Genomic DNA, 14656 nt, shown 5'->3' on the forward strand with positions numbered 1-14656 from the left:
AAATGCTAATATTCATTGGCCAATATGAATAGATCGTTGACAAAAGATTTAAACCTTTGAACCCGAAAAGCCGGAACACCAACTTCGAAAAACAAGGGTTTATAAATGGCGTCATTTTAGAGATATTATGTCGATATCCTCAATTCATAATTTCGTCGACGATAAGCTTTCTTTGAGGTTTTAGCCTAAAATATGGCCAAAATATCTAACCCGACCAAGGAGGCTCGTGCGATAATACACGACGAGTCGCACACTGACCATGTGTAAGCTATTGTTGAATTTTCTTCCGTCAAATAAGTGATTTTTTAGATAACATTTGAGATTATCGTACCGTACGATTCGTACGGGTAGCTTAACAACATCAGCCGGCGAGCCAGGCCGCTGACATGGCCTAGCGAGATTCATGACAATAGGAGATCAAGCTCCTTGATTTGATTTATTTCAAACGTCATGTAAGCTTGATATCTGCTCAAAATTCAGGGTGCAGGGTCACGACCGTCCCAATTAATTCAGGGTTTCAAAGGTTTTAAATATGGGTGCAGTGAAAAAAAAATGTATATCGTACAGGACGACGTACTTTGAAATACTGTATGAGATTTAGTCATGAGTAGATCTAGAGTTGGATAAGGCGTAATCTTCGGCATTTGTACTGAAATGCCGCGGGGGTTGGAGTATCCGAAGGCTCTTTACAGACGGCAGATATATAGTGCGCCGTTTTTTTACTTGTGGAACCATAATAACCGCCGAAAACATAAAATCTGCTAGCCGTTGCATTAGTCCTACAAATGTTTCTCCATTATTATTTCCAGGATAATTATAACGTAAAACCAAGGAGAAGCTCCTTGGTGTAAAGAGCATCTATGTGTTACAATGAACGTAGTCAGCATGAACATGAAATATAATATCCTACGTATATCAATATAGGCAGAAGGATGACATTGTATTCTAGATAATTTGGCACATTTGGATTTAGTTTGACAAGTAGCCAGACTGTTGCTACTTAAAGTGAAATACACAGATATGTGGTTAAACGTAATAAAGAAATAGTTTGTTTATTTTCATTATTACACAGCAAAAACTGTGATGTTAACCGGTGTACATAGAGGACCACACCACTTATTTTACACCGGTGTTAAATTGGTGGTGTTAGTTATTACAACACCTTTGGTTGTTACATTTACACTCTTTGGTGTTATGTTCAATCTTTAGGGTGTATTTTTAACACCTCAGGGTGTGGTCCTCTATTAACACCAATTGTGTCAGTTTTAACACCACAGTTTTTACAGTGTAGTATTATTATTTTCAACATTATTATTATCATTCTCCTCCTCCTCCTCCTCCTTCTTCTTCTTCTAGTCCTTTTTTTCTTCTACTCATTAGTATTATTACTATTTTTATCATTATGATTATTTACCTGCTATGTACAGATAAACGCTATAATGAAGTATTGAAATAAATTGAATGGCCGAGTTCTGGATAAGATGCATCCAGAAAGTATTTGCGAGCGAGTAAACTGAGTCAGCTAGAAAATGGATTTAAAAGAATGTGGCATGTAAAACGTCAATGAAAGAGCGATTAGTATATGATATTGAAATAAATGATATTCCACTTCTCTGAAAATTGTGAATGTTCATCTACGCCCCACCCATCACCAGTACACTATAGTGTACAGAGGACATCGTTTTTTTAATGCAAATGATCATCATAATATACTGCCAAGATCGATTAATACTGATGCATTTTTATTTTTTTTACAAAAATAAATCATTTTGGAGAGAAAGGTGGGGCGAGGGAGCTTTTTAAAGCTATACTTTTAACAGTTTGCTCCTTCTAATTAATCCGAGAGTTCTTGTATTTGTTCATTTCATGTCCTTGAATACAGCTTTATGCCCCCTCCCCTCAAAAAAAAACCCGATTGATTTGATTAATCAGAAGGAAAATATTTCCTTTTCGGATTTTGAAAGAATGTTTTGTGTTCATGGAGACTCTTATCTCATACATTTTTCTATCGTTAAATTATTTTATCTATCTCTGCAAATTTCAAAATTAAATCCCTGACATTGCTCGATTTAAACCTTACTTAATGAGTAACAAAGAAATGAATACACCATCGCTAAAAGGAAAAGAAACTTTCTGCTTATATTTTTGTAAATGGGGATTCATTTTTTTACATTCTCTGTCTATACTCTTTATATACTGTATATATGTAAATTACTATGTTTGGTCGCAATTCTCTTGCTTTATTTGTGATGAATGATTATGTTTCTTGATAAATATAAAACATCCTTTTACAGTATCTGCATTGAATCGTAATAGCGAAAATTATGCACGAAATTAAACACACCCTTTATAAGCCATCTATGTATAGAGGTAATCAAACTGATTATGCGATTACTTTGCATCGTTAATTTATTCACGTGTTGATTTATCTTTCGTAAATTTTATCTTATTTGATTTGATTTACTTATTTCCACATTCCAATAACAAAAGTATATTCAAGTGTAATCATTTTTTCTCAGCATAACATAAACAAATGACATAAAGAATAAATTATGCCTACATACATTAAAAAAAAATCTAAATTTAAATATATCTATACCTGATTTTTTTTTCTCGAAATTATCAAAACAAATAGCAGAAAAAATATACATAATTATATCAACATAATACATTTTGGAATGTGGGAGACGTCCATCTTAAGCTTAGAGCTTGAAATTGACAAAGGCCTCGAAAGGAAAGGGGAAGGAAAACCAAACAGTGTAATAATTTGTTATCATAAAATTCATTCATAATAACACTTTAAGCGAAACAAGAAAGTTTATACCCCATAAAATCAAAAGATTAGTACATCGTATATCACCCACATAAAGTTAGAGGCATTTGAAGGAAGGGAATAGCTAATTAAACGAGTTTATGATCATCTATAAATCACGACATGGGCATGAATCAATGCCAAATCATTCATCGATGTTTGGCACGTCTTCATTGAACGGTTTGCTGAAAAGAACAGATTATAAAGTTATCAAGATTCATTTAAAGGACAAGTCCACCCCAATTAAGACTTAATTTGAATAAAAAGAGAAAAAATACAACAAGCATAACGCTGAAAATTTCATCAAAATCGGATGTAAAATTAAAAAATTATGACATTTTAAAGTTTCTTAAAAGAGTTATACGAACATCCAGGGGTCAGTAACACAAAGCTTAGCAATGATCGTACAACATTTTTCTACGATTGATTGCATAGACTACAATGTACAATCAATCGTAAAAATCAAGCATACGATTAATCGCCAACTTTTGTGTTACGGGACCCTGGTCTGTATGCAAATGAGGGAACTGATGACGTCAATCACTCGCTATTCATTTTGTATTTTATTATCTGAAAAATGAAATATTCTAATTTTCTCCTCGTTGTACGGTGAAAAGAGTTTTATTCTTTCCTGTCCATTGTTCAAACATTTTATGGTCCTTATTGTCAAATCGGTAAAAATTGAAATATTGTATAATTCAAAAAAAAAAAACAGTGAGTGGTGGACATCATTGATCGTCTCATTTGCATGTCACTACTGAGTTATGCATGTAACTGTTTTGTGAGAAATAATCGAAACTTTGAAATATAATAAATATTAAGCTTGTTTCGTTTTTATAGATTGATTAATTGGGGTGGACTTGACCATTGATGGCGATAATGGTTGGAGTGTCACAAGTACTCTCGTCCACACACATTCGAATCACTCGAAACAATTAATATAGAGAACTATTACTGTCACACCCCAAACTGAAATTATAAAAAGAACCAACGTTACATCTTGCCATAAATCAGACGATATGTTACGGTTTACATCAATCCACCACTTGGTCAGTTGTTTGACAGAAGGACTTTGGAATCCAATACATATATCTGAAAGGTAAATCAGTTATCATGTGTTTATTTTTGATATCCTGTTAATACGGTGAGTACAGTACTGACCTGGATCTGGTTTTACCCTAGAGTCAGTTTAGCTTGTTTGACGTTATCATCGGATCAGACGTACATGTATATGCCTAGAAACCTGCAACTATAGGAGTCACTTGGATTTTCATTCTTGTTAGCATGAAGGTTATTTTAGAAGGAAATCACACTTTTCTGGACAATTTGCTCTGGATGAAAGCTGAGCACAGGTCGTACCGTAAATATGATAGTTCGACTTGTGAAATTTAAGTGGATTTAGCGAATTTAAGCGATATTATAATTATGAAAGATTACTTTCTGCTGGTACCTTAGCTCGAAAAAACGGATGCAATCCATATAGCTTGTAGATGTCCGTTATAAAAGAATACGCTCCAAAAACATTATTCTCTTCTATAACCTAGGGGTTCGTCCAAAATCATCGTCACCTTCGTTCTCGGTACCATCATCGTATCCAATGTGATCATGGCCGCATTCACTGTCAGGGTCGGTGTTTTGATGGTCTTTGTGTGTGGAGTCGTATTCACATCGTGGAATTTGGACGTTTTAGTAAACAAGCAAGACTTTAATCATGGCAGGTAATGTCTTCGTTAATTACTTTGGCCCGTATTCTGAGGTCGGGTTTAAGTTAAACTCAGGTTTAAAGTTGCGGTTTAATTACAGATAGCCAATTGTTTCATAAATCACTAACAGTATAGAGATATTATATTTTAGCTAATTTGGCTCTCAAATCATTCATAATTGTCCAGGAAGTATAAATATATGATTGTCTTCACCATTTAAGAATCAGGAAAGAGCACAGTCAATATAAGAAACATACAACTTAATAAAAATGTTCCCAGAATGTTGGCACAGAGTTAGACCATGGTCTAAGTTAAACCCGATTTCAGAATAGGGATCTTTGTGTTAGGAGTCGGTCAATCAATTTGAATTTAAGACGGGTGATATTTTCCATCTCTTGTATTATTGAATTACGTAAAAGCCATGGGGAATTAAAAACTTATTTCAATCCAATTCAATTCAATTTATTAATAATTCATAAAATGCAAAGCAGATATATACAATAGAATGTGTATGGGTATCACAACAAAAGCCTATGGCTTGCTAAACAGTGATCCCCTTATGAAATACTTGAATCCATTGTGGACCAATAAAGTAATTTTGTACGATGTATATTTATACGTGATTTCATTTGATGTCCAACAAAATAAATCAAGTAAATACAGGTCGGTCAAGTATAGGGCCTATATAAACATGATTATTTATTGTAATGCTTTATTAAAAAAGTTGAAGCTGTATTACAGATATATGAAGAACAAGCATTTAGGCTCATATGAATATACAATCAATGACTAAAGAACTATAGCACATAGCCTTGCGATAATGTGATTTATATTTTTTGTAAAGCGTCGAGTTCAAAGGGCCGAATGAAATATGTAGGGCCTACATTAATCAGATTTATTTTTTATCATACAACAGGTCAAACAGTATACGGAATAAGTATACATAGGGGTCTCAAGAAGGTGGGGGCAGGGGCGACCAATCCCGTAATTATTAGGGAAAATGCCGTGGCCGCGATTGGTCAAGGCCCCGGCCAGTTTTTGGAGCATGCACATTTACGCCTGCAATCTGAAAAAGCTGAAATCTGAAAAGAAGATAGAAGAGGATTGAGAAGAAAGATTATATTTTGTCGCTTTACATAATATCATTAAAGGCTACCCTTTTTATTTAGAAAGAACACGTAATGCCCTGGATCCTTTTCTGAATGAAAAAATAGTGACAAAATGAAACTTTAATAAAAGCATGAACCTGTTGTAACTTTGGATTGTTATATCACCGCTAGCTTGTGCTTGGGTATAACATAAAAAGTCACCCATTTACATGATTTAGAAAAGGATTTCAAGTACATCACCAGTGGCCGATATGAAGTGGAAGGGGTTAGGAGGTTTAACCCCCCCCCCCGCTGGTGCTGCCAAGCAAACAAACAAGTAATGACCTACATTTTGGAGCCAACCCAAACTACCTTCATTTGGTAGTGACACCCTTTTTTTTGCTTGTAAACAAAATTCTTGGTGCCGTAATGACATTAATTTTGTAGTGAAACCTTTTTTGCTTGTTATTTTTTTTCGGTTCAAACCCCCTCCTTGTCGAAAAGCTAGACCCGCCCCTGATTACCATCATGTCGGACCACAGTCATCGAATTCCAAACGTCCCCATCTGATACTAGGCCTATTTATTTTCCTTCAAATTCATAATTCGCACATTGGATCAATATCTTGACTTATTATATTTCAATTAATGACAGAAAACAAATCATCAATAGTGACATCGATGACCACCTGACAACTAGCAATGGCGATAAAAAGGAGAATGTGATTAGCGGAGGGAATCTTCAAAGCATAAATCTAACCAATGTGGAACCTGGACAAAGAATGGTGATATCTGATAAAGTTCCAGGATATGTTGGAGACCCGATCTATCCGTTCGAGGAAGAAAACACTGGTGAAGAAAGTGAGAATGATGATGATGGATCAAGATCAGATCATGATAATGTGATAACAAACAATTCCTCTCATCAAGATATAAAGACATTCTTCACGGCAGTTCAGACAACGTGGGTAGAATTGTTTTACTTTTATTGTAATCAAATACAACAAATAATCATTGTAATCAAACACAATAGATAACTAATTACTAAAACCACACAAGAGACTTTATCAGATTTACCGAAAATAGGCAATGAATTTGATTGTTGGTTACGATCGCTGCTGTTGAAATCTCCTCTTCCGAATGTTCAAAAGTAAATGAAGCAAATAAAATTGATTCCAAAGTAAAATGTAACCAATGTGTTGGCAAATGATATGTGTCGTACAGAAAATATGGAGAGAAAAAAAATTCTGGTGCGCCTTTATGAAAATGACAATTAATTTGGTCTTTATCTGTCAGATACACAAACACATTGGTTATTTTTACCAATATCTTATTATGTATGACATGTCTATGTTGGACCCTCCTTTAAATTACTATTCTTGTCACAATCTAGAGTCGAACCAAAAGGGTATCAACTAAATTCTAAAATGAAATAAATGGCTTAGTGATAGAGATTAGAATGGATCAATCAGTGATGATGTTTTCCCACTTTCATCTTCGTATGTCACCCAGGTTCAAAGACGTTCAAATTTTACCAAACCGGTCTATTCCGACGCTTGAATTTCTTGATGCCTGTCTCAATGCAGTTCAGATACTCAGTAAGTGTTAGGCCTATACTGAGATGATAGTAGAGCGAAATAAATGAGTAAATTGGGCCATGTACCTTCTGACATTATACCAACAGATCATTTCACTGATACTAGATTATTTCTTATTCATAATAACACCGGTAAGGGACAATCTCAATCTTTGTTCAGGGATATTATGATTCGATAGACAAATAATAATAGATAATTACGGCAGGTGTCTCACATAGTTATACAGGATCACAGCTAGCAAAGAATATGGTGCTATCATCTTTAGATATTACATTTTTTGAAATTGCTCAAAACCTTTAAGTAAAATGGGCCGTGCATGCTTCTCAACTCTGTGCCATTTAGGTATTATTGATATTAATTACACAATATTTGGTAGAATGATTCCCATCGAGGGTTTCATTTTTTACCGAATGTGATAAACTGTTTTCGAGTTGTAGAGTCTAAATTCGTTTCAATATTACTAACAGGTCACCCTCAAAATATCAATATTTTTTTTTACTCTTTATAGTGTTTTGAATTATATATATATATATGAATATAGTGACCGTTTGATTGAGAACAAAAGAACAATGGCAATCGGAGTTTAACCACACTGATTGATAACGGTTAAGCATATAGAGTTCGTTGACCCAATTTCCGTTTTATAACGGAAATCAATTACAGGAAATAATATACTGCTCAACCAAGAACACCCTACTTCGCATAAATTCGTCATCATAACACTTTGCAAACTTTTAGCTCATGCGATAATTTCATTTCTGACCAACGAGCTATGCTAATTTAAAATAGTGTGGTGCACTTTTATATTGAATGGTCTAGGTTTAATAGTTTACAATGTTAATCAAATAAAATTATGTCAACTGCAAGGTATTCTCTGAGGTATATGAAATAGGCACTGGTGATTTATTTTCGTTGGGTAGTGGGAAGGGCTCAACAAACCCCTATGATCTTGGATAGTTTTTCTTTCTTTCTTTAACTCCATCCTCGTATTAAAGTTGATACCATTTCTTTGAATATACAGGAGCCATTTTATTTAGTGCCTCTCTTTCTCTGAAGAATATACACACCAACGTTATGTATGAAAACATCAATTATCCGAAATATCGATTGCGGGCTTAGTTTGGATAACTCACTGGCCAAAAAAAAAAATTAGCAAAGCGTTTAAAGTCCTCACCTGATGGTACTACATGTCAGCAGGAAGATCCAAGTATTATAAGCAATCATGATTATATTTCATTTTGCACCCCTCCCGTTGCTATACCATGTAGCTGATCAAAGAACGGCGCAGCAAGTGACCCTCGTCTTCTGATATACTGGTATAAACTTTTCAGTGACCCAATTTCCATTCTGCAGGGTATTCATTGCATAACTACTTCATGATAAGAACACATTCATACTCGTCCACATCGTACTGAGTATCTACCTGGGTGGAGTGTGGCAATCGGACCTTGCCTAAAGAAGGATTTGAGCCAATGCAGAACATCATAATACATTAGGGGCCCGTTTCATAAAGAGTTACAACTGTTGTAACTTTGCCAGTATGGCAACTACCTTGGCAACAGGGCTCAGCAGTCAATAAAAATCAAGGTTATATACCCTGGTAGTTTCCATGATGGCAAAAATACAACGGTTGCAACTGTTTATGAAACGGGCCCCTAGATGCAATCCATGATATGTCTGGAGTACAATGATATATAGAAATAACGGGTTAGAATTGTTCATTCAATTATTTTTGTCATCGATAAACGAGAAACATTAACAAGTTTCTAAATTTCCTTTAAATTCCAGAAAATATGAGAAGAGCAATATTTGATCGGGTGGAGGCTGATGTACAAGGAAATATAAAGGTAATAATGAATACATATTTTTTTTAACATTTAATTTTGGATAGTGGATTTCACGTTTTCTTTATAACCGTGTAAACGGCATGATGGAACTAATTTTATGCGAAAGTGTGAAAGAGGAGGGGTAAGGGTGTCTCTGTTTTTATTATCACTTTATTATCTTCCCAATGCATAATTATTTTTATCTGTGAAGATCCGAATGGGTGGTTCAGAGTTATATGCAGAAAACAAACGAAATCTTTATTTTTGCTTAATATTATCATTACAATACTCATCCAGATGAATGTTCTATTTGTTTTCGTATTGGCAGTCAGTTCACAGCCAAGACGAAGGCGCTGTAAAGTGCTTAGAGACACCCATGTATTAAGTGTTATATAAATACAATGTATTATTTTTATTATAAGGGGCTGGGGCTGTCCCTAGCTCTTATGCGGCTAATAATAGGCAATAACGACTTATTTTTATTCTTTTTTTTAATATGCCAGTATATCGTAACACAGCTTCGAATCCTGCAATAATATTGACCAGTTATCAAATTCAAACGAAATATCATATTCAAATGGGGATTACATTTATTTTCTTTTTTTTTTAACCAAGAAAATTCGTGATAACTACAATAGTCATCCAGATGAAAGCTATACTCTTCAGTCTATGATCTTACATGATGTAGAAGAGTTAGAAATACTAAACAACGATCCAGACTATTATGCAACATCAACCATTCTTGCCCTGAAATGGCTCGTCAGGTAATATATCACATTCTATCGGCTTTCATTTACAATCAGAAAATTATTTAGGGTAATAGGGCAATTTACATTATGTAAGTTATATACTGTCTCAACGAATCATTATATTTTAGTCCGAAGTTTACAATAATCATGTAGGGAATACACCGTTCCATTGTTTTTCTTAAAAAATTAGCCACTTCACAACGAACAAGTATACGAATTGAAAAAATAAAGAGAAAAATATTTCGTACAGGAATAAATAATAAAATAATAATGTAATCATCCTCACTAAGTCGGTTAATTTGTTTCTCTAAAAAGCGTATTTTCCATAGAAATATATACTAATGACACAAACTAGCAACTAGTAATATACCTCAATGGTATTTTCACATCTTCAGATTACCTTTTAATCTGACTAAAATCATGTCTTTGGTGGGATGACATGTTGAACCGATATCGCTTGTTTGCCATCACAGGCGTATGGGGGTGTTGTTGGCACTGAGCCCTCTCAAAGTTTGACAACCTACCAAAATAAGGAGATAAGAATTGAAAGGAATATTGGTTATGTGATGTTTATTATAAACATGATAAACTGTATAGATTTTTTGGTTTTATACCCACTTCACTCACAAGCAGATTTTTATAATTCATCGGACAATAAATACACCAGCTTCCCTCTTTTCTCTTTAGTTTTATTTTGCTCTCTTTTGATTTTCCGCAGAGCATTTCGATTTATATCAAGGTTCATGAAATATATCATCGAGGGACGAGATCAGATTCAGAGCGCTAGTGAGTTACATTGTGATTCTGATGGGAAGTTATCAAATAAATTGATTATTTTGTGATAGGTCGAATGTGTGTGCTAATTTTTGTTTTAGTATTAAAGTCTGTGAACACATTGGAAACGTCTTAAAGTAAAGTACTCTAAAGTTGATTCAAGATGTTTTATTCATAATCTTTATAGAATAGTTAGTAAACTACGATTTTCTCACATCCATATTAGATTTTATGAAAGGGGCCACGGCGGGGGGGGGGGGCAGCCCCTAGCTACCATATCAAATATTTCGGTACCGGTATATGAATAATAATGTACTCCCCAGGTAAAGTTCTTTACTTCTTTTCTTTCTTTCCACATTATGATTATAATAATTATGCGTTCAGCATAATTATCTCCTGGTGAACACACCGGTAAAACTTGAATATTATCTTTATGATTATGACAATAATAATTGGATCTATGTAGCATTCTTTCTTTTGATATGTAGCATATTTATAATAATTTGGAGGTAAATGAAACTTTGTAATAATGTTTTTGTTTTTGATTTTTCAATACGTGTAGATAAAGCCTATGATGAGACGCTAAAAATGCATCATGGGTTTATCGCCAGGGCGATTTTTAAGGTAAGACATCATTCGAATCTTAGTATACCCACAATGTCCTTATAGCACAAGCCGCACCATATGGTTTGATAATCGTTTACATAGTTTAAAATATATAATTCAAGTCTTTGCATAACTACTATTTTCCTTATATGGTAGCATAAAGCCTCCATCACACTTATCAAGAATCAGCAGGAATCAAGCAGAATCAGCTGGAATGAATAAAGATAAAACATCCAGAAAATTATGGGAGGGGGTCCAAATTCACCCAACTGGAGTTCTAATAATGTAAATTTGCCAGGCGACTCATCATACATTAGTCACACTAGAGTCAAAATGATCCTCGATGGAGTCAGGTTTAAAATTTGTGATGCGTTCTTGGATATTCGAGGGGCATTCTAAAAAATCTGACTGTTTTATATTTGCATTCGGAATATTCGGGCCAGTTCTTGTGGGCGCTCAAAACGTTTAGGCCATGTTCGAAATTTTTGAGGTGCGTTCGAAGTGGAAAGAATATCAAACGGTATTCAAATTATATTCTTACTGCATTCTGAATGCATTCTATGTATTTTTATTTTTTCCTAAAACCGGGCCTAAAACTTGACTAGTTTGTATACAATAGTCATTTAATTCCAGCTGATTCTGCTTGATTCAGAATAAGTGTGTTGGGGGTTAAGCCATTATTGTGCATCGTTTTGTTACTGGAAAAGTAGACCCCTGTGATGACAAATAATCTTTCCGCCCGATATTAGAGTGGAACAAATCGGATCGAGCGTAAGTGGTGGATTGAGCATTTACTTGGGCATCATTTAGCCTAGGCCCTAGGACAAGGCGATGTATTATTCGTAACATTAGCGTACCTACGGGGGGGGGGCAGACTGCCCACCCCTGACGAGTCACAACCCATGCAAAGGACGTATCCCTGCCCCCCCCCCCCCGACGAGTCACAACTGATCCTTGACGAGCCACAAGTGGCCCGCTCCTTTGAACATGAAGACCATTTTTTTTTGCTTGTCAATTTTTTTCTGGTACGAAATCCTTTATTTGTGGTTGAAGACCTTTTTTTTGCTTGTTAAATTTGTTGCCGGACGAATTTGCCCCCCCCCCCTGGAAAATCCTAGGTACGCCACTGATTCGTAACTACTAACCACACAAAACAATTGTCCTTTCAAAAGCCTGGGTCGCAATTATTGAATGATCTTCGGGGGGGGGGGGCACGTGCCCCCTTTGCCCCCTTAAATCCGTGCCTGCAATAATAACGTCAGTGTTGTTGTTGATGGCGTCGTTGGGTCATTTCTATCACATTTTAACTCGTCTTAACTCGTTATTGTTTGCATGAACTTTTAACACGAGATGTTGAGTCCGCTAATCATCCGATTTCTTTTTTTTAAGAAAAGTTATGTTTGTTTTATCTGATAAAGGTAAATCCAACACTAAACAAAGTAATAATATCAGCATGGCCCCAGTATACCCATAGGCCTATTCATAGTCCATTTCCAAAAACCTTCCAATTTGTGGAAGATAAGATGGACGGGGGGGGGGAGGTGGTAGGGGGAAGAGGGGGTAGGATGGTGTAACTTATATGTCCAGTTTTGGACCCATCCTATGGTACAAGGGGTATATATATTTTTTCCCTCTATTTGTATGTACACAATGCGTTTTTCATTTACATGTGGTTACCCTTATTACTAATGAAAGATGTGAAATTGATTAGTCGAGTGTGATTTTGATTATTTTTGATGCGTCGAATTAGATTGTTAACGGATTTAGAAATGATATTAAGTTGGTATATCAAATTGGTAAGAATAAGCAGTGACATGTGTTATACCATAAAAAGGATACAAAAGTATATATTTTCCTTGTTCATACAAAAAAGAAAACAATTGTATCTTTCAGACTGCATTCTTGACACTTTCAACTCGACGTGACTTCCTGAAAGAATTTGCATTGAACGAGGCTGACTTCGCTAGACCCGATTTTGAAGAAAAAGTCATCGCAGATTCCCGGGATTATTTCATCGCCTTAGATGAGAGATTGGAAATCATCGAAAGATTCTTTTTACAGCATGATATAGAACTTTAATCATCTTGAATATTATATCGTCATATTATTTTATGCACTCTTTTTATGCTGAATAAACTGCTGCTTTTGAAGTATATGATGCTCATGTTTCATATGATATATTCATATGATGTTTAAATTCATAATCATTCACACGCGATCAGTTGCCTACGATGTGTTGTGATTTTTTATCAACATAAAAATGTGTTCTAAACTTGTAATCTGTATTCGTAAATATAGCCTGTATACAAGAACATTGAACTAACATATTTGAAAAGAGAAGGTAAATACAGATAGATGGAAGAGTGGAACCGGGGAATGGATAGTACTTTCAACATTGCTACTGCATTTTAGTCTGAACATATTAGTCTATTTGCATTAATGCAGAAATTACATGAAAAAATATTCCACTCATGTTACAGATCTTTTTTTTTCTCTCACGCCCTTAGTTATTTTATACTGTTTATAGCATTTACTCATCTTTTCTGCAACTCTTATGTCATAATATTGTATACCTCTTACTTTTTTCAATGTTGTGTTTTACTAATATGTTGATTTGTGTTTTGTTTTGGCGATGAATACATGTTGATAATGTATCCGCAAGGCCATATCGAATACCATATCTTTTCAAAGGGATACCGAGAAAAAAAAATTGAATAGAAATATACATGTAGATAGATTAGATAGATACACTACAGACCTATTTCTATTTTAGGTGGAGATGGTATAAACATTTCTCATAGAGCCCTATAGACTTGCCATATTTATATATTTCTAAATACACCGCATACAATTCATAATCACTATTAATACTGAATTTTTAAAAAATTATAACAATATTCCTATCATCTCTGTATTTGAAAATAAAGTTAGGTACACCATGTTCTGAAATATTACTGTTATTAGCCCAAGAATGTACTAATCATGATGGCAATTATTTATGTGCCAAAATATATATTTACCAAATAAAGGATAATGAATTTGAATAAAAAAATATTGCCACTGATGTAAGGAAAAGTGTTGTTTATAACTTTTAATTTTATTTCCAATAATATATCATCAAAGTCACTAAAGAAGAAAGGGAATAAGTGAAGAGCGAGAAACAAAGTGTGTGTGCAAGAGAGAGATATGAGAAATAAAGACAGATAGCGACGTAGAGAGAGATATAGTGGAAGACGGTGGATGAGAGAATGCAAATAAAAAGAAGTATGAGAGTTGTTGAATTGATAAAACTTCGGAGACTAGTCATTACTTTAAGGACAAAAAAAGAGGGGCTAGGTCTAGTGAGATATAAATAACATCAAGATAACTTCATGATGCTTGCAGGCACTTATTAGTTGACAGTTACCATAGCAACAGTCAGAAACTAGTCCTTCTCAGCCAATCAAAACCAAGGACTTTATATGAAACACTCCATGGACTCAAGAAATTGTTTGTATTTTT

The 14656-nt window shown here is 34.6% G+C and overlaps 1 protein-coding gene across 1 annotated transcript; it reads left to right on the top strand.

Moving 5' to 3' along the window:
* Positions 1–101: 101 nt before the first annotated feature.
* LOC121429463 (pleckstrin homology domain-containing family A member 8-like) lies at positions 102–13603 on the top strand. The gene is made up of 9 exons (XM_041626484.1): positions 102–263; positions 4357–4530; positions 6258–6566; positions 7115–7200; positions 8989–9047; positions 9642–9790; positions 10494–10561; positions 11112–11173; positions 13049–13603. The coding sequence occupies exons 1-9, from the start codon at positions 193–195 to the stop codon at positions 13232–13234; spliced, it is 1164 nt and encodes a 387-aa protein (XP_041482418.1). The 5' UTR covers positions 102–192; the 3' UTR covers positions 13235–13603.
* The last annotated feature ends 1053 nt before the right edge of the window (positions 13604–14656 follow it).

Source organism: Lytechinus variegatus, chromosome 1 (genome assembly GCF_018143015.1).
Source record: "Lytechinus variegatus isolate NC3 chromosome 1, Lvar_3.0, whole genome shotgun sequence".
Classification (NCBI taxonomy): Eukaryota; Metazoa; Echinodermata; class Echinoidea; order Temnopleuroida; family Toxopneustidae; genus Lytechinus; species Lytechinus variegatus.

Excerpts from the sequence above, each read along its gene's own strand:
- LOC121429463 (XM_041626484.1), top strand. The coding sequence starts at position 193 with ATGGCCAAAATATCTAACCCGACCAAGGAGGCTCGTGCGATAATACAC. Across the intron at positions 264-4,356 it reads GAGTCGCACACTGACCATGT|GGGTTCGTCCAAAATCATCG; the intron begins GTAAGCTATTGT and ends TCTATAACCTAG. Across the intron at positions 7,201-8,988 it reads CAATGCAGTTCAGATACTCA|AAAATATGAGAAGAGCAATA; the intron begins GTAAGTGTTAGG and ends TTTAAATTCCAG.